General features: G+C 37.8%; 1 protein-coding gene and 1 long non-coding RNA gene across 4 annotated transcripts in view; one reads left to right on the plus strand and one right to left on the minus strand.

The window, feature by feature from the left end:
* CDH8 (cadherin 8) overlaps positions 1 to 19,494 on the plus strand; it is a 143,500-nt gene that overhangs the window by 107,013 nt on the left and 16,993 nt on the right. For 2 of the 3 annotated variants that reach the window (XM_065848241.2, XM_065848239.2), the window contains 2 exons: positions 4,613 to 4,734; positions 10,916 to 11,033. In XM_065848241.2, the coding sequence (XP_065704313.1) occupies positions 4,613 to 4,734; positions 10,916 to 11,033 (240 nt within the window). Of the gene's footprint in view, positions 1 to 4,612; positions 4,735 to 10,915; positions 11,034 to 18,754; positions 18,876 to 19,494 lie in introns of those variants that run through there. The other variant, XM_065848240.2, reaches the window with a different exon arrangement.
* The window catches only part of LOC139829044 (uncharacterized), a 45,174-nt gene continuing 42,597 nt past the window's right edge, over positions 16,918 to 19,494 (minus strand). The window contains exon 4 of the long non-coding RNA XR_011741260.1: positions 16,918 to 16,967. This is a non-coding gene — a long non-coding RNA (uncharacterized lncRNA). The remainder of the gene's footprint in view (positions 16,968 to 19,494) is intronic.

Below are 19,494 nucleotides of genomic sequence, written 5' to 3' on the forward strand. Positions count from 1 at the left end.
GACAAATGAACGCAGTATTTGCTAGCAAAACTTCAATACAAATAACATTTCAGTGTCACAATAGCATCTCTTTTTCTCAGGATTCTTGATGTTATATTTGTCAGTTTTATATGTAACAACCTTAAAGGTTTTAAATGTAAGGGATGTAAAACAAGTGCTGTTGATTCTATTAGGTGGGCGATTCAGTTTTTATTTTGGTTTCCTTGTTAGAACTAAGACTTCCTCTACTTCTGATTTAAAATATTATTATAGTACAAATTTCACTGAATGAGAGAAGCACAAAATAGCCATTTCCAAGGCATGTGGTGATGACAATAATAATAAAAATGGTGTTATTTTCTAGGAGTCTATTTTAAATTCAGATTAATTAATCTTAGTTAAAATGCAAGACAGCTTATGACTTTCTAAAGAGAATCTTGAAGTGATTTTTGGATGATTTAGTTAAATAAAAGAAAACTGGACTAAACTGTACTTCTTCAGGTTAAACAAATGAACAACTTTGTTCTGTGCAACCCGTAATTCTCTCCCTCAAAGACAACTGTTCTTTGAGACCACTTGTACATCTATCTATCAAGGAAAGACAGGGGAGAAGTGTTTCAAGCATGTTTATGAAGTGTTTAAGTGGTTTGGGGAGTTGAATGGCTGCATTATGTTCTGTTAGTTATGGCACAAGACCAAAAATGTCATTGATAGGCTCCAGTTACCCCTGGTATGACTTGCTGCACGCATTAACAATGTTAGCAATGCAGAATGCTTCACCTTACAAATTTTCAACGATACACACAGATCTTGGATGTGAAGGGTTTTTCCAGGAAAGAAGAAATGTGTTGATCACAATCAGAAACACCGTCTGTAGCCTCTGAAAGTTCAGGTTTGGAGACACTTATTGGCTTGATAGTGGGGTTTTATTATTATTATTTCTTCTGCCTCTTCGTTTTTGTATCAAACTCTGCAGCCTTCTTTTTTAATCCCGAGTAAGTTTAAATGGATATGTTAATCACAGATGGGTAACAGCAAGGTGTGTATTTCACGCATTTAATGTTCCAATAGAATCTTGAGAACTGAGGACAAAACATAAGAGCTGCCTAGGTGCTTCTCCTTTCTGTAAACCTTTCCATAGGTATTTCTAAACTCAGCTGGACTTTCTATTGTTTTGGAAAATTTATTTATTACCACTAGTAAATTGCACTACTTATTTTTACTTTGAGTCATCCTTTCCTTATCTCTGTCTAGATGTTCCTTTCTTTGTGTGTGTTGTGCTTATCTACTACAAATTACTGGATCTTAGAACCGTGGGCAGTAATTGAGATTTCAGCAGAGACACAAAAGTGCTGCACTTCTAGGAAATTATGTGCACAATTTGCATAGGAGTTTGTTACAGTTACATGCTGTGCTGCGGCAGTGGTGTCTGCAGATGACCAAGTGGATGTAGTTGAAATTAAACACTAAGTCCTGCGCACCCTTACTGCACAAAGAGTTTTGGTAAACCAGACTAAATTTTCTCTTTTTTTTTTTTTTTTTTTAATCTTGTACCTCAGTGTGCTAGGTTTTCAAACCAAGCCTTTGCTTGTCCTAAACCGTGCATCACAATAATTATAGGTGAGGAAGCTTCTACAAATTTGGTTAGTTCCTCAGAGAGAGTGTCTCTAACTTTACGCTCTCACAGAATCACAGAATGCTGGCTCATGGTCACCCTGCTGTCCACCAGGACCCCCAGGTCCCTTTCCCCTACTCTGCTCTCTAATAGGTCATTCCCCAACTTATACTGGAACCTGGGGTTGTTCCTGCCCACATTCAAGACTCTACACTTTCCCTTGTTATATTTCATTAAATTTATCCCTGCCCAGCTCTCCAGCCTGTCCAGGTCTCTGGATGGCAGCACAGCTTCCAGTGTCAGCCACTCCTCCCAGCTTGGTGTCATCAGCAAACTTGCTGACAGTCACTCTGTTCCCTTGTCCAAATCATTGATGAATATATTGAATATTATAGGCCCCAGTACTGACCCCTGAGGCACTGCAGTAGATCCAGGCCTCCAACTGGACTCTGCCCCATTGACCATGACTCTCTGGCTTCTTCCCTTCAGCCAGTTTGCAGTCCACCTCACTACCCACTCATCCAGACCACACTCCCTCAGTTCAGTTGTGAGGATGCTGTTGGGGATTGTGTCAAATGCCTTACTTGAGTCAAGGTAGATCACGTCCACCGCTCTGCCATGTGTTTACATTAAATAATGGTTGGGACTTAATCAGTTTTACTGTATCTACCCACTACATGCAGGAAGACTCAGTCTCCCTTAGTTCTATTGACTGAGTGGTTCATTTTGGGGGGGAGGGAGGAGGCGGCATGTGAAATCCAGTAATCAAAACCCAGTTTTGTCAGTAGTTTAGAACAGACTGACCATTCATACAACTGCAGGAAAGTTCTAAGCAATGAATACTGATCAGTATGAAGGCCAGCTGTACAAAGGACAGTCACCCATGCAAACGTACCGGTTTGTGCACTGTGGGTCAGAGTGGATCCACCGCAGTCATTTTCTACCTTTTGTTCAAGGACACTGTGCATTGCTGACAGCCCTGGATTTGAGAGGGGCATCCTCTGCGCACATGTCTGACCACTGAAGTCTGCAGACCTTGGAAGTATGAAAATGGGCAGATGAAATTATTTCCTCTGGACAGTGTTTCCATCCATGAGTGAAATCTGGCTTTGCTTAGGAAGAATTCATTAAGTAGTTTGAATAGGTCTGCTTAGGGTGATTCTTCTTTACGGGGAAAACACTGAACATAAAGTGAAACCTCATTGAAGGTTTTGCAACGGCAAAATAATGCAATGTATTCAGTGGTAGACAAAATTCCTTCTCCATCTCTCCTCTCCCTTTCTCACCAATGAATTTCATCATGGTCACAAGCACCCTAACAGGAGGTAGATATCCCCTTCTTTGGAGGTTTCAAGCCAGTTGAGTCTCAAATGTGTTTAGTAAATTAATTTTTTTAAAATTAATTCTCATCAAGTTTCTAATTATAATATCTTTAAATTTAATGTTTGTATTGCTGATGAAAGACAAACATTTGGGGGGCAGTCGCAAGGGACATGAATAATTTCTTTAGAAGCTTATCTAATTAATTACATTTCTCTGTAATGTCTTTAAAATTTGAACTGCCACCATTTCATTAATTTAGATAAAAGTAAATCTTTAGTGTTTAAATATGACACTAGTGCTGAGAATTCTGATAAGCTCAAGATTCATTGTCTATATTCTCATCAAGTTAAGGTAAAATAATGTGTTTAAAATATTGGGGATTCATTATTTGCATATTAAATTTTATTTGACTTCAAATACATTATTGTTTCATGGCATAAGTGTTCACCTCATCTGATAGTAAATAAGATCACAGGATGCAAAATGGACATAAATATTACTCTTACAATATTTTCATGGAGATTTCTTCTTCTTCTGTAACGTTTCTTTCTGAACTAAAACTTCTGACTCCTTCAAAAGGGAAACATTTAAATCTGATGTCTTGTAAGTTCTCACAACAACCGTAGGTTGATACCCTGGTTTATGGCAGCAGCTTTGTGCCTGCAGTAATAATTGAGGCAAAACCATGTAGTTCAAGACAAGTCAGACCCAGAGCTTAATTCATACCGTGTGCAGTTTTCCAAATTGGTGATGATATAAACAAGCTAAAATATTGTGGTTGTAAAATAATAGTAAGAGATAGATATTGAAACTAGTACTGAGTTACTTGTCGGATGTAAACAGCGTTTTAAAAATCTTCAGATTAGCTGCTCTCGTCAGTTTAAACTGAACTCGTGTTTTTGCTCTTTGGGGAAAAACAATCTAGAATATTTATAAATAGTCTATTAAAATAAATTAGCTATACTGAGTTGAAGGAAAGACACGAGAAACTGACAGTGAAATCTCTTCGAAGTAGAATGTGAACTGTTGATTTAGCTTTTCTTTCCTTACAGCTTAACAAGGTTATTCTACTTCTTATAGTGATGAACACTTTTATGCAAAATAGATCTATATTGTAAATAATGAGGTGAAGAAAGAAGTCCATGGGTCATATTTCTGGTCAGTGGCAGATGAATCAAAGTGCTTTAATAGTCCTAAGTACTATCTAGTTTTGCCTGTGTAAATCTACTGTCTATCTTGTGGGTCTCCACATTAATTGTATTTGTAATGAAGAAATAATAGATGTGCAGTCAGAACAACTAATAGAGTAAAATGCTCTTTGCTCTGTGAAAGATAAACAAAGAAATAAATCTATGTTGTTTACAGCCTTCCCTTTTCCATGTGTAATGGACTTTATCAATAAAACAATACAAACTTCATCAAAGAAAAATCTTACCAATTTAGTCCAAGAAAGGTCTTCATTGAGCTAATCTCAAACAGATGCTGTTTGCAATAGAGATCTGTTTGTTCTTTTCAACCATAAAATACTGACCATCCTTCTTTATCTCCTGCTCCAACTCCCATGATCCATTACAGATAAGACAATGCAATTAGGCAAGAACAGAAGACAGAAAGATTATGGTTACTAAGTAAGCATTTATATTTCAGTCCCAAATTAAATATGTTGACCTTTTATGCTTTGATTTCTTTTCTTAGGGAACCACAGTCAAGTGTCCCGGGTGCCTGTTGCTATCAAAGTTCTTGACGTAAATGACAACGCTCCCGAGTTTGCATCAGAGCACGAAGCCTTTTTATGTGAGAATGGGAAGCCTGGACAAGTAAGTAGCTCCGTGTCTTCATGTTGTGCACTGCGATGCGTGACAATGGGGTGCCGTTTCTTCCTGTGATCTTCCCTTTGTTCCCAAATTCTGTGCCTGTGTGTTCATTATAACAACTCTTAACATTCATTTAAGATAAACCTATAATTGTATTCCATGGTACATCCCTATATATGGACATACATGTTTTTTTAAAGTTTAGGTTTTAAATTAAAGGTAGGTATCTTTGCACCATACCCAGAAAAAATGCTGAATGTCTTTATGTTCACACTGTTTCCAGTCTGATGGAGCTCATCACTTCCTAGGTTCATGTTTGTTAATAGCATAAAGTATAATCCAACCTGAATTCCAGTTCAGTTATTGGAATATTGCAACTGGTCCCAGGTCACTTTTCTATGACAATTGGGAAAAATCAAGAAAGCAAATGAGAACTTGATGAAAAGTCAAGAAAATGGTAACTGTGTTTAAAGTATCTAAAGAGGGATGTGGTGTTGAGGAGGTGGGGATATTTCCTTCTTGATTTAATGAAATAAAAGGGTTGGCAATTTACACAAGACAAGATGAAATAAACACAGCAAGATATTAGAAGCAAGATTTAATCTGTATAGCCCTTTTCAAAGAAAAGGAAACAGATTTCTTAAAAGGCATCTAGTTTGAAAGACAAATGTACAGAACTAGGGGGAACAAAAATCTCACATGCCACATAAATGAGAAGATTCAAGAAAGTGTACAGACTTTTAGAAAGTAGTGCAGTGTGAATGAGATTCATCTTTAGTCCAGCTTTAGAAACACTGTGTGTTACAACAATTCACTGGTTTTAAACTAATTTATTTCTAGATTGTGACATTTTGTTTAAATAAACAGCAGCTGATAGCATGACACTAGTCTTGTTAATCCAACTATTCCTGTGTCTCATGTGGGTGTTAGGCATTAAATTCACTATTCTCCAAAGGAGGTTACCTGACAATAGAGCTAGAAGTTATTTTCTTTTAGTAGTGTTAAATGACAAACTCTGTAGTAGTAGATGACAACCTACCTTTGCCAAGCCTGGATTGTTACAGAGGATGATTTGACTTCTAGCACCTCTTTTTGTTTATTAAAAAGGTGTCAAAATGTGTCATTTAAGAAATGAGAAATCTCTTTAACCACTGAAAAGCAGATTATTGAAATGCACCCTTATGGGCAGACAGTTATGTTACTGTTGGTATTTAAGTTCTTCTAGCTCAGAATGGATACCTATTTAGGTCTCACACACAATCCCAGAATGTCAGGGATTGGAAGGGTCCTCGAAAGCTCATTCAGTGCAATCCCCCCGCCGGAGCAGGAACACCCAGATGAGGTTCCACAGGAAGGTTACACAGAGTAGAGGGGCAGGAGAACCTCTCTGACCTACTGACCACCCCCCTTCTGACCCACCCCAGGATGCCATTGGCCCTCCTGGCCACAAGGGCCCAGTGCTGGCTCACGGTCACCCTGCTGTCCCCAGGACCCCCAGGTCCCTTTCCCCTATGCTGCTCTCTAATAGCTCATTCCCCAACTTATACTGGAACCTGGGGTTGTTCCTACCCAGATTCAAGACTCTACACTTGCCCTTGTTATATTTCATTAAATTTTTCCCTGCCCAACTCTCCAGCCTGTCCAGGTCTCTGGATGGCAGCACAGCTTCCAGTGTCAGCCACTCCTCCCAGCTTGGTGTCATCAGCAAAGCTTCTGATAGTGCACTCTATTCCCTCGTCCAAATCGTTGATGAATGTATTGAATAACATAGGCCCCAGTACTGACCCTTGAGGCACTCTGTATCTTCTGTCACCAGGGGCACCCACCTCGTTCCTCAGTGGGCCTACATTGCCTCTGGTGTTAGTTTGATCTGCCACGTATTTGGAAAAAGCTCTTCCTGTTGTCCTTGACCCCTCTCGCCAGGTTTAGTTCTAAGGAGGCCTTAGCTCTCCTGGTTGCCTCTCTACACCCTCTGACAACAGCCTTATATTCTCAAGTGGCCAGCCCCTCCTTCCGTGATCTAGAAACTCTCCTCTTCCACTCACGCTGGATTTCAGTTTCTGAGTAGTTATGTTTTCTGAGATACATTAAATTCTAATGAGCATACGTTGATCCAGGGCTCAGTAAGCTTCCCTGACATCAGAAGGCTGTGTTATACAGTGTTTTCTGAATATATTTAGGTACTCCTATCAAATCTCAGGTGGTTTAAGAGATGGTGAAAAATGTTCGCATTTCATTTTGGAATAAAACAATAACTGAGACGATTAAGAGTCAGCTGGTAAAAGAGGCTTTTGTTTAAGCACTTAGAGAAAACTTCCATTAAACCACAATGTTTTTCAACTTACCATCTACACTCTTGATCTGATGGCAGATGTCACTCTTGAGCATGAATCCTTTTCTGAACTTTACAGATGGTTATTAAATATTTGGCTGCCAGCATGGATGAGGTGGCACTGATCCTGCAATTTATTCTGTGTTTTAAACAAATAACATTATCGGAACAGTAACCAATCCTAAATAGTCACCAAGGTTTGGTTCTAAATTTAAGTCGTCATTCAAAAATTATCGGCTCCTGTACAGACTTCAGTATCTACAGCACCTGTTTGTTTTTCCTTATGCCGATTATTCTACTTTCAAATTTTGAAAGAAATCACATTCCTCAGTCAAGATGCAGAATTCAAAATATTAAACATCTGAGCTATGAAATGGCAAATACGAGAAAGACACTACTCTCTTACATAGCAGCAAAAGCCTAATTGGGATAGTTCTCCAAAGTTTAAACTGGAATGTTACATGTGCAGGAAAGGCACAATTGTGTTATGGTATTCTAATCTATTTACAGTTGCAGCTCAACTTAAATCTAAGTTTAAATCAAATTTGAATTACCATAAGGGAGATTACATTTGAACCTTTTATAAAAGCTTATTTGCAGCCCCTAAATATATTGAACCATCTATGCCAGTTCAGTTTCTAAGTGTTCTATTTTGGGTTCTGATATAATTGCAAGTGGCAAGTGCAGCTGCTGGTGATGTGACAGGATGTATTAAAAACTGTTGATGTATAACGTTGCCAGATGCATTTTCTTTGCTTTAACCTACCTCTAACTACAGAGTTACTACAACTAGTAGGAGAGGAAAGAGAGGAGGAAGAAGTGTATTTGTCTGTGCACATATTTACGTGCTCCTTCCACATTTTTACATGCAACAGAAAGTTACCAGCAGTATTTTTCATCAGTATGTTGGGTTTTTTGTCTAATTTTTTGTTGTTTGTTTGGGGTTTTTTTTGGGGGGGAGCAGGAAGATTTGAATGTACTGTTACAGTACCAGTAGGAAAAACAAAAACCACCTCATGCCTTCTGCTATTATTCCTCTTTTTGCGTAATTCCACTTGCTAAAGGCAGAACGTTCATGGTTTTGCTGGCTCTGGCCATACAGCTGATTCTTCTGCAGTCCCCCTGTTATACATCACTGTTCTATACTCCTAGACCAGAACAGCTGTGTTGTTGAGTAAGAAAAGCGCCTCACTCACTGTCCCCAGTCCACATGCAGACTGGGTGACTTCAGTGAAGTGCTGTTTGCTCCAAACAAAGCTACCAAATTTCCAAACACTTAAGTAGTGCAGGTGGTGATGTATCAGTGCTCAAGCCAGTGTTTAAACTAGAGCAATATAAAACCGAGTACAATGTTTCATCAGTCTCTTGCAATTTGACTCTATTTTATTCGGTTGTCTTAATAAAATTGGTTTGTTCTAATGGAAGAAATCTTCAGATAGATCTTTACCTCTCTGAACAGTCAAAGCTCCTTCAAATGGCAAAATGCAGTTTCTAGCAGTGAAGGTCTGGCTCTAGCTGCAAAGGCAAAGTTAAAATTGTGCTGTGCTGGGTCTCCGGTTGATGGCATTGTGAGTCTGCAAGGTAATTCAGAAATAACCATCAACACCAATGTAACCACACAAGTTTTTTCCAGAGTTGGAAGAACAGTTTTAATAAAAGTAGGGAACATTTTACTAATGACAAGGAGCCATTCTAAGTCAGGTTCGTTTGGATTGCAGGTAAAGACTTTCAAATAGTATCATAAGTTAAACTCACACATAGATAGATGTAATACATTGATAAGAACTTTGTTTCTCCATTGATCCTTGTCCATCATTCATTACGATTATACTGGTAATATTTTATAAATATTATTTCAGACATATGTGGTTCTGTAGAAATGCGATACAAACCTGCAGACTATAATACCAACCTGTCCTAGAGGTTCATTTAACTACTTACTTCAAACCAGAGCTGCCTGTTAAGCAAAATATGCTGATTTGATGTGTTTCTACAGAATGTACAGAATCAAATATATGCGTGAATCTTTAATACAATATCAAAGTTGAAATTTTAGATGGAAGAATTTCAGAATTTTCAAGACTGAACAGCCAAAGGCTTATTAACTTGCACTCTAGTGCTGATAGATAGTGAAACAAATCAGTTTTTGATTTCTTTATTAGTAGTATTGAACAAGTTCGTTATATGCAACACCTTTGTTACGCATGTTATTACTGGGAAAGAAGAAACATCTGTAGCGATGGGTAAGGCAGCTCAGCCCTGGAAGATTCTCTACCATGTTATGAACCACAAATTAAGAGTTGGAGAATTACTTGAGTAGTGTTCCAATACATGATCAGACAACACCGAGCAATAGAGTATGCCTATCAGCTTACTAATGAAGATGTGGTAATGAGAATTACTGGATGTTTTTCACCCCTATGGAGTAAATGATACAGCAGCTTTGTGTCACTGTATATATGCTTTTTTTTTTTAAGAGCTTATTTTAATGCAAACGCACAAAGAAATAAGGTTGCTATGGGAACACTAACTCTTAATTCCTTGATGTGTGCATGTAACACAACAAATGTAGTATTCCACTAACCGTCCCTTTTGCATATAATTTTTGCTGCATTTCCAGAGAAAGAATTATTTGGTAAACAATGAAAGGAATGGATGGAAAGAACTGAAATATAAGAGAGGACTCTATAAGATACAAAGAGGTATCTATAGTGCCTGGAAAGAAACAAACCACAACCACCATGAATATGCCTAGTTTTTTTCTTTAAATTTTCCAATCTAGAAGATACTCTAAGCTTATTTCATTTAAAAAAACTCATAGGAGGATTGCTCTTGGCTGCTGGCTTTCAGGTGTATTAATTGAAACACTGGAGACAATGAAGTGATTTTTTAGTCAGGTGTCTTACATAGTGCTGCAAAGAATTAATAGTTATGTGGCCAGTAGAGATAAAATTGCATAACCATCTGATAGACTGTGCCTCCTATGTGCATTTGACCTTCTAGACTTTGCTGTACGATTATCCCTTTCCCTGTCTCTTTTCCATTCTAGCAGTATTTGAAAAATGGCACAATCATAAAATATATCTGTGTAAAGATTGTTTGGGATTCCATTCTGAATTACACTTACCTGTGATGTAGAATGAGTGGTGCCCAGTCCAGCCCTGCACCTGACACGTGTGGATAGTTTAGTGCCTCATAGCTCTGCAAAGAGAAAGCTCAGAATGTCCCACCTCTGTGAACGGGTCTCTCTCTGCAGTGGGACAGACAGCATCTGCTTAGGTATTTTTCAGGTGCTTACATTTTTCACGCTGCTTAACTCTCTAGGATTCACTATGCCACTGTTAAATTGGAGACCTACTTCTTTAAACTAAAGCTATGTTAGGCCTTTTTTTGGCCATCTCTTCTAATACATGTGTTTGAAATCATATCACAGTTTCCACCTTGGCAGTTGCAATTATTTAAAAAAAAAAAAAAAGATTTATACAGAATTTAAACTTTCTCCAGTAGATATTTTATTTTTTTTAACCAAATCTGATTATTTTAAAATAATATTTTCTCCTTTTATATTCCTGTGCAACTTTGTATCATTTGAAGGTGATCAACTGCAGTATCTTTCTGAGTAATGTTGGTGGAGGTAAATACACTGCAGATACTGTAGCTGGTCATATAAATCATACGAGGTGCTTCATACAAAGTTATTTTATTATTCACATTTATTCTGGCTATCCAAACACTTTCTCCTAGCCTAACCTCACTATTCCCGAGAACATGCCTGATAGAATGGAATGGTATTTTCAATACTGTATGTTTATCAGGAGCATGAATACATAATGAGAGTGTTTTCTCTTGTAGGTAATTCAGATTGTCAGTGCCATTGACAAAGATGATCCTAAAAATGGGCATTATTTCCTGTACAGTCTTCTTCCTGAAATGGTCAACAATCCAAATTTCACCATCAAGAAAAATGAAGGTAAATATAAAATATATGTAATGTGTATCTGAATAAGTTTGTTTTGAATTGCTTTGTTGACTTCTGGTTACTTTACCAGTTTGTCTCTTGGTCAATTACAATGTAGATAATCTGTTTAACTGTGCCTTTATTATATCTCTTAAGCTATTTCCAACATCTTTATAGTAGATAAGAAAAATTAATAGTAAATTTAGATCCACTGGCTTAAATAAAATTAAATGTTTACTGGTTGGGGTTTTTTTGGTTTGTTGGGTTGGGGGGGGGGCGGGTAATTAATTTGGCATATCCAGAGAGATGCTGTAAGATGAAAATCTGAAACTATGTTGGTAAATAAATGTCGATCCTACGTCAACTGGATGTAGATGGGAGCATAAAATTTAGTATCTACTAAATCCCCCAAAGGAAACACCTTTTAAGCCTGTTTGTTGTGCATATGGATGTTCCAGAGTATTTCAGGTAGGCACTTTTACTAGAAAGATAAATCTTCTAGGTCAGCAAGACCCAGAAGGGCACTTTGCATCGCTGTGCTTTAGAGCCCTTCTGGAAGGGCACAGTGTCATTTTGTAGTACTAGAGAAGTGGAATTTCATGCATGATAGAAAAAAAGACCCATTTAATATTGCTGAGTAATAAATTTACACTGATCCTTTTCTTTGGCAAAGAGGTATATTTGAAGGTCATTGTGAGAAAGAGCTGGGAATGATCACAAGAATGCTATAAATAGTGCTTTATGTATTTGTACTTACTTGAATATTCAGCAAAGTTTTTCCATTTTGGCTTTTGTTTTTAATAAAACACTACCCTGTCAGGAATTTTAGTCAAATTCACTCTCTTCTTTCTCTTATTTGAAACAGTGATGAAGGAAATCCCTATTTAGCCATCTACTAATAGGCAGACGTATGTGTGAGGTGTATGTGCGTGAGTGTAAAATACATGACATTTCAAATAAAGAGAAAATGCCGCTTTCATTTTTTATTCTACCTGCTCCAACTAAGAAGAATGATTCCTCCCTTTTGTTAAATTATACTAGAAACACCTAAATTCTTAAATCTGCTTAAATACATCCTGAATTTGAATTTTCATTAGATGAGGTTTTTTTCGTGTAGTATTCACGAAGTGTCTCTCTACTTATATTTGTACTTTCATCTAGGAAATAAGTCTCTGTATGTTGTCTGCACTTACAGGAGAAGATAAAACAAACATCTTCAAAATGCATTTCATAATCATCAGTAGTGTAACACAAATTGAATTAAGCATCCTAAATGTGAGGTGGTTTGCTTTGCACAGCGTGACAAAGTAAAAAAGGTCTTAGTGTTCCGCATTTCTCTTTGTGTTTAAATACTTAGCTCGCATCACTAATTACCCATGTCCTTCCAATCTGTTACCCATTTAAGACCCACTTTTACTCCTAGTGACAGCCAATGGCAAAATGACTCCTGATCTGAGTGGGAGTAGGAACCTTTCAGTTTAACATGGTTCAGAAAAAGGAAGTCCAACTTTGTTACAACATTGCCACTCAGTCTTACACAGTGTTTTAATGCATTTGAATCAGTTAAATGTGTAAATCCTCTTAAAATAACGAATTGAAATATTTTGAAATTAAAGATCCACTTGAGGAGACTTTTCTGATTTAATCTTTCAGCATCCAAGAATAAAATTGCAGCGGTGCGGTGCATGCCAACCTCCTCTATCAAGATCGCTCAGCCAGGGATGCAGTTGATGCTAGAACATGATCTCCCATAGGAAGCAAGTATTCCTGTAAAAGCAAAGTCAGGGTATAATTTAGTTGAGGTGAGATTTCATGTCATTTAAACATCATAAATCTTTAGCATTAATTTAGCTATGCCACTTAAACAATGAGCTTGGCCATGACTTGGTCTTGCATAGATCTACTAGGTAAGCACGACTGATTATTCTTGTTCAAAAAACTCCAGTATTCCTAAACCTGAACTCTCAAGTCAATTTCTCCATAGTGTCTGGGCTGTCCAAAAGCCTGCTTGGTTTCATTTGTTAGAAGCAGTGTAAGAAAACGCCTATAATAAAGCTGACTCTAATTTCTGGAGAATTGCTTTTCTGAGGATCAGATCAGTGCACGACCTACTGAGGCCTGGAACAGAAAAATATTTCCTCATACTGGTGTTCAAAAACCTTGACATTTTCTGACCGTGACCTCGGCCTCAATGCCCTCCCATGTTCTTGGCCCTGCCACATTCTTCAAGGCAGCAGAGGCTGACTTGACGGCTACTGAAGAAATGCTGTCCTCTTACAGATATTATAAATGGATTTCCTTTTCTTGGAAAACCCGATATAGGAGCCCACTCTTTTATTTGCCGGAACTATTTTTTTTCTTTAAATTATTTTTCATATCTCGCCTTTCTCCAAAATTCTCTCAAGTGCAGAGATAAAGAGAAGTGCTCCTCCTCAAGAGCGATGTGAAATGATACTACACTTTCGGATTGCTTTTTCTGTACATAAGGTTGTGGCATTTGGCAATTGCTGCTCTGCTTCACGCAGTAATGTTGTTCTCTGATCGGTGGCACTAGTATGCAAACAACAGTTTGGCATTTGCCATGGGAAGAAAGCTGTGATGTTCTGTTTCTGTCCCTCATACTAACAAATACACAAGATGCATGTATTTTGGAATTTTCTCTTGCTATATGGAACATAAGCATAACCGTTAATTAATGTAGTTTGTTGCCTACAAGCTAACTCTATTGTTTAAACTTTCCAGATTGCTCCAAGGCAAGTTCACATGATACTTCTGTAATTAACTGTGCTGCCCAAATTTGCTACAAATATTATGATTGGCTATGTTGTTATTGCTAAGTATGTTTAACTGAGTGACACAACACTGTATCTTCATCAGAATCCACAGAAAAACCCCACTTCTTTTAAGATTATATTAAGCTTTATAGAAATTATCCTGTGATCATAGCAGAATCTGTACCTTGAAATTATATACTGGTATCCTTTCTTTGTTTTGTCTGTTAAATTTGTATATTTACAATCCCTTCTGTAGACACGATGCCCAAAACTGTATGGGCCGTAGTGCCTTTCTGATGTTGAGTAGAGTAAAAATGCAAATTTAGAATGTCACCATACATTTCACTGAATGGCTGTAGATCATCCCTTAGCAATCTTTATTTTTCATATCTCCTTGCCTATTCTTTCTGTTATTTTCTGAGCTCAAATCTTGGTTACCAAGCTAAACTGAGGGAGTGTGGCCTGGATGATTGGGTAGTGAGGTGGACTGCAAACTGGCTGAAGGGAAGAAGCCAGAGAGTCGTGGTCAATGGGGCAGAGTCCAGTTGAGGCCTGGATCTACTGCAGTGCCTCAGGGGGCAGTGCTGGGGCCAGTATTTTTCAATATATTCATCAACGATTTGGACAAGGGAATAGAGTGACTGTCAGCAAGTTTGCTGATGACACCAAGCAGGGAAGAGTGGCTGACACTGGAAGCTGTGCTGCCATCCAGAGACCTGGACAGGCTGGAGAGTTGGGCGGGGAAACATTTAATGAAGTATATTTGATGTTAACGCAGGTGTTGAAACCCTAGCAATGTGTTGTAGATTCCTTAGCTAAATGGAATTAACTCTTCCAAAAAAAGCTGTAGGATCACAAGAGACAACAAAAACTGTAAGGGGTTTAGACAACTGATAAGGATTTTGTACTGTCATGGCATCAGTAAATTGAAATCAGACTTCTGGAACTGGAATTGGCACTTGTTGACAGTCTTTTTTCAGGTGAGTGGTCTTCACAAAGCATCGTCTAAAATCTAATGGCAGTACATGGATCGTCTCCTGCATCCCAAACAATGCGCTTACATCAATACCTGTTTTCAGCACTGAATTCCTAATGTTCTTATGGTTTCTTTAGGTTGTTCAAGTGAGAACAGAATTTTGTGATAGAAGCGTTTTCACAGATGTAAATATTTTTATATGCTGCCACTGCAATTTTTATTTTAAAAAACTAGCAAATACATCTCTGCCATGAAGTGAAGAGACTTAGCTTTTTTCCCAAAAGATGTTTCCATTGCTATCCTATTTTTCTTGTGCCAAATTCTGTTTCCTAATGGAATAAACCCCAAATCAAATGTTCTATGGTGTCTTTGGATGCAGTTAACTCTTCTTACAGAAGAAATGTTGCATCTCTATTGTATACATGCGATATTACATACCTTAGCTAGGGCTAATGCAGTAGAAACTATCATGGGGTTGGTTGGAACATGGGCAGGCCTTCTCTTTGGCCAAAAAGAACCATCTTCATTGCACGCATTCATATTCATGCAGAAGTCAAACAGCTCTATAAGTAATCAGCCTCCCTTCTCCCCAGAATATGCAATGTCCATCTGGTGAGTTTGAGCTCCAAATTTGAGCCAAACTGATTTTAGTGAGTGCACAGTGAAGAGAGGTTTTTATCATTTTAAACTGAAGCATTATATATCCTTCAGTAATGAACTGTTCTGTTGGTTCTCTATAACACACTTAAAATTTATTCTCAGCCATGCTTAGTCTGTTATCCCTAGGATACCTAAAGAGCTCCAAGAATGTTCACGTTTAAATGTCCATTTCTATTGTTCTTTCAATCTAGCGAGTTTAATCTGTCACTTCTGTCCTCATTGTGCTGTCTTGAAAATACAGGCAATGTGTCATGTATTTAAAAGGAAATAGCCTGGTATAATCACTTCAATTACTAACTGCCTTGCATGCCTTTGTATAATGTTGCACATCTTATTTTAAAATACTTGCTATTTCTTATCACCTCTTTATCATTAGTAAAAAGGATTTCTAAACTATTTAGAAATAGCTAGAGAAGACAATGACAGGCAACCGCTCTTTTAGATATCCCAAATAATAAAAACAAATGATCAGCGGTACTTCATTTTTGAAAGTACTTCTGTGTCGCTGTGTTTTTAATGTAATAAAAACCTAGATTTCTTCCACATCTTTTTTTCCTGAAAATATTTTTAGCAGCATCTGTCAAATGCATACCTGGAGGGTGAGGCTTTTGTTCCCACAAGAGTAACTCTCATTTGTTAAGATGAGTTTCTTTCCATGAATCAGTTTCCTTTTGCATTCCTCACTAAGTGTCTCTGCCATTGTCTCAGCTGCCAGCTAAAGCTCCTCCTGCGTTTTTGATTGACTTTTCTTTCCAAATCTATACCTCAGAGACCTAAGAGGTGGCACTGCTGTTTCATTGCCCTCCTTCCACTTTGCCCGACTTCAAAGTTAACCCATTGACCTCAGATACAAATTGCCTTAGGAAGGACATCATTAAACCCATCATTTCTTGATGGATGAACAATGAACATCTAGAATAACAGCACCCGTATGGTCTCTTGGATATGAGCAGTAAAACCTCATATATTTTTGCAGTTTCAATGCAATTTTTCAAGAGCCTTGGGAAACACGGCCCAGATGCCATCTGTGCCAGAGGGTGTTTCACAATGGCAATTCTCAAGGGAAAGCACATGCTTATACACTTCTAATGTGCTTAATTAACATCTTCATTTCTTTTATATGTCAATAATTGACTTTCAAAGTACAATCCTAAAACATACCAAATCACATCCTTGTTAGGGATTTTCTTGAAAAGTAAAACAGAGATGTGTCTTGCATCCGATTTCTATTGTGTCTGTCAATATTAGTGGTATGCAATAACATCTAGAGGACCGCATCGAAAGTTGTATAAGAATATGCTGTATAATCTAAGAAACAGCATTGATCAGTATCTCTCTGAATAGGCATAGTTTTGTCACCAGAAATCACGCGGGAATCTTGCATAGCAAGGTGCATTCAGTGTGAAAGTACTGGAGTTAAAAATATATGATTCCAATGTATTAAAACCAACACAAACTAACCTCTCGTCTGGCACTCCCGTGCTAGGATCTGCCATCCACAGGCTCACGTCGTGTTTCCCAAGAAGTGCTCATAGTCTGAAAAAATATATTATAAATATCATACTATCAATCTTTTTCCAGCATGGCATTAGAACTGGAGCTGTTTAAATAGCAAAGTTCAACATTTTTATAAACTGAGGATTCCAGAACAACCTCAGATTATTGATTTTTCTAGGAATGATGTAGTTAATAATGAAATTGTTAATATAAAGTTATTGAAATATTTCCTTTTTACTGTGGTTGAAAGATTTTCTTCAATAAGTTATTTTTTGCTTATGTTATAAACTGTAAGTTATGGAACTTCAAACAGGAAAGTATGAAGATGTCGGTATTTTGCTGAGTAAAAGGTCTACGTTTTATCAAAACAAATCATGTGATAGTTAAGGGAGCTAAGATCCATGAAACATTTTAGTTCTGTGGATTTAGACTATTCTGACGTGAAATCATATTTTAGAAAGCTCTTAACTATATTTGCATACTTACCTTTCTCAGTTAAAAACAACATGTGGTTTACAGACCTAAGCTACCACGTTCTACACATGAACTACAAGTTATACTACACTGCTGGGTCCCGAGTCCATTTCCAAGAATGACACCTCAAGTGTGTTTTGATCTGTCTGCTGGAAAGCGCATGAGAATTATGATCCGGTGACAAGAGAACACTGTGCTACTGCACCTCCGCCACTGTCGGAGCAGGCAGACAGGGATCCTTAGTCCTTAGACAACTGACCTGATTGAAACTGCTTTGGATCAGAAACTATGTTAGATCGTTCTTTGTAGGAATAGTAATCGATTTTCATATTTACATATCCGACAGAATTCTAAGACGTAATGTTATCCTGTGAAGTAACAGACTGTGTCTAAAGACTCAAAAAGATGAGCCCTTTTTGCTAGCGATAAAGTGATAAGCAACGTGAGGTGGAAATAGGCACTACAGATCCTTTAGCCTGCACTCAAATTCTGGAAGACTGGTAGAATTTCAAGTTAATGTTACTATTACTGAGGGACCCCAATACATTCCAGTAACACTCAAAAATTCTGCTTGCCAGGCACTGAATGCATTTCCATTTCCATTTTATGATTTCACATAGTAGTTGAATAAATGCAACTCCTTTTACTACACCATGTTGTGTTCCTAGCAAGGTTATACTTTTCCATGGTAGTGTTAGTCCCATCTAGTCTGAGAATGTTGGTGAAAATCTTCTCAGTATGTATCTTTCATACCTGATAGCTTTCTGCTTCCTTCCCCCCTTCTTTCTTTATTATTATCACTATTGACTATGTCCTGTTATTCCCTGATGTTCTGTTTTTCCTTGATGTTGAATATCAATTGAATGTGATTTGAAACATCTTCCCTGGCATAGACGGTTGTGATATTATTTTTGGAAGTGAAGATTACATTAATGTAGATGGGAAACCAGCATTTTTCCACTCCAATCCTTTCTGTGCCACTTCCTTCACTGACACCTGCTTCTGCTGTCTTTCCATCTTTCTTCTTGCATGCAGATCACTGCTCTTCCTGGATTTCTTTCTAATTAGAACCACCGAACAAGGAAAGACTAAGTGCAGTTCCTCTGCAAACATACTTTTTAGCCCTATCTGGGTGATTTACACCTTCTTACAATGGTTATATGCTTTTCACCACTTCAATAGGCTAAAGAGATGAATTCTTCTTGGTGCACGTAGCTGCTCTAGCTGAAACTGAATGTCAGAAAAATAGAATCAACTCTTCAAAAGCTAACTCGGCTACTAAGCTCCTCCACACATTGACGACTGTCTGTTCTGTCCGTCTGAAACCTTATTCACTCCTCTCCTGTATTCAGGATGCAGGGCTCCAGACAGATTCCCTCTCTCCTCCGCCCTAAGCCAGATGTGATCCATCAAGTCTTCATTCAACTGGACAGGCCAGCCTGATGAATGCACCAGCAAGGAGGGGGCCATCTGGTAAGCCGATTGTCCTCTTTTAGGCATCTTTAGGCTCTTCGTCAGCTCTGCTGTGTCACACGGCACGTCTGTACTTTTTATAGTTTTGTAGCTGGCAAAGTGTTTCTCTGGGAGCACTTCTGTTCCAAATGCTTTTTAACTTTTCAATCCTGTTTTAGTTTAGCTCTGTGATGACAATGTCTTTCGAAGCCTCACATATACAAACTTTCAGACAACTACAGAAGAGTTGTATATGCACACTGGAAAATAAGACTAATTTCCACTGCATCGCATCCTTGCAGAAAGGACCTTTTTTATCATATGAATCAATCACAATTACATAGCTATTTCAGGATGGTTATGTAAACATGACCCAGCCCAAAACAGTATAAAATGTGAGTGATGAAATACAGGATAATGCTGTACAAATGCAGCATGACATTATGCATACATGACCAAAGAGACTTTTATTTCACTTGTTCTTGATTTATTATTTGTGCTGCTAGCAACATAATGTTGCCAAGGCGTCAATTATGTTTCATTTTATAAATCAGACTAATTAAGAACCAGATGCAATCTGAGTGAAAAAGATCTGAGGTCAGTGTTGTGCACCATATGTACGACAGTGCTTACTCATGAT

Source organism: Patagioenas fasciata, chromosome 13, assembly GCF_037038585.1.
Source record: "Patagioenas fasciata isolate bPatFas1 chromosome 13, bPatFas1.hap1, whole genome shotgun sequence".
Classification (NCBI taxonomy): Eukaryota; Metazoa; Chordata; class Aves; order Columbiformes; family Columbidae; genus Patagioenas; species Patagioenas fasciata.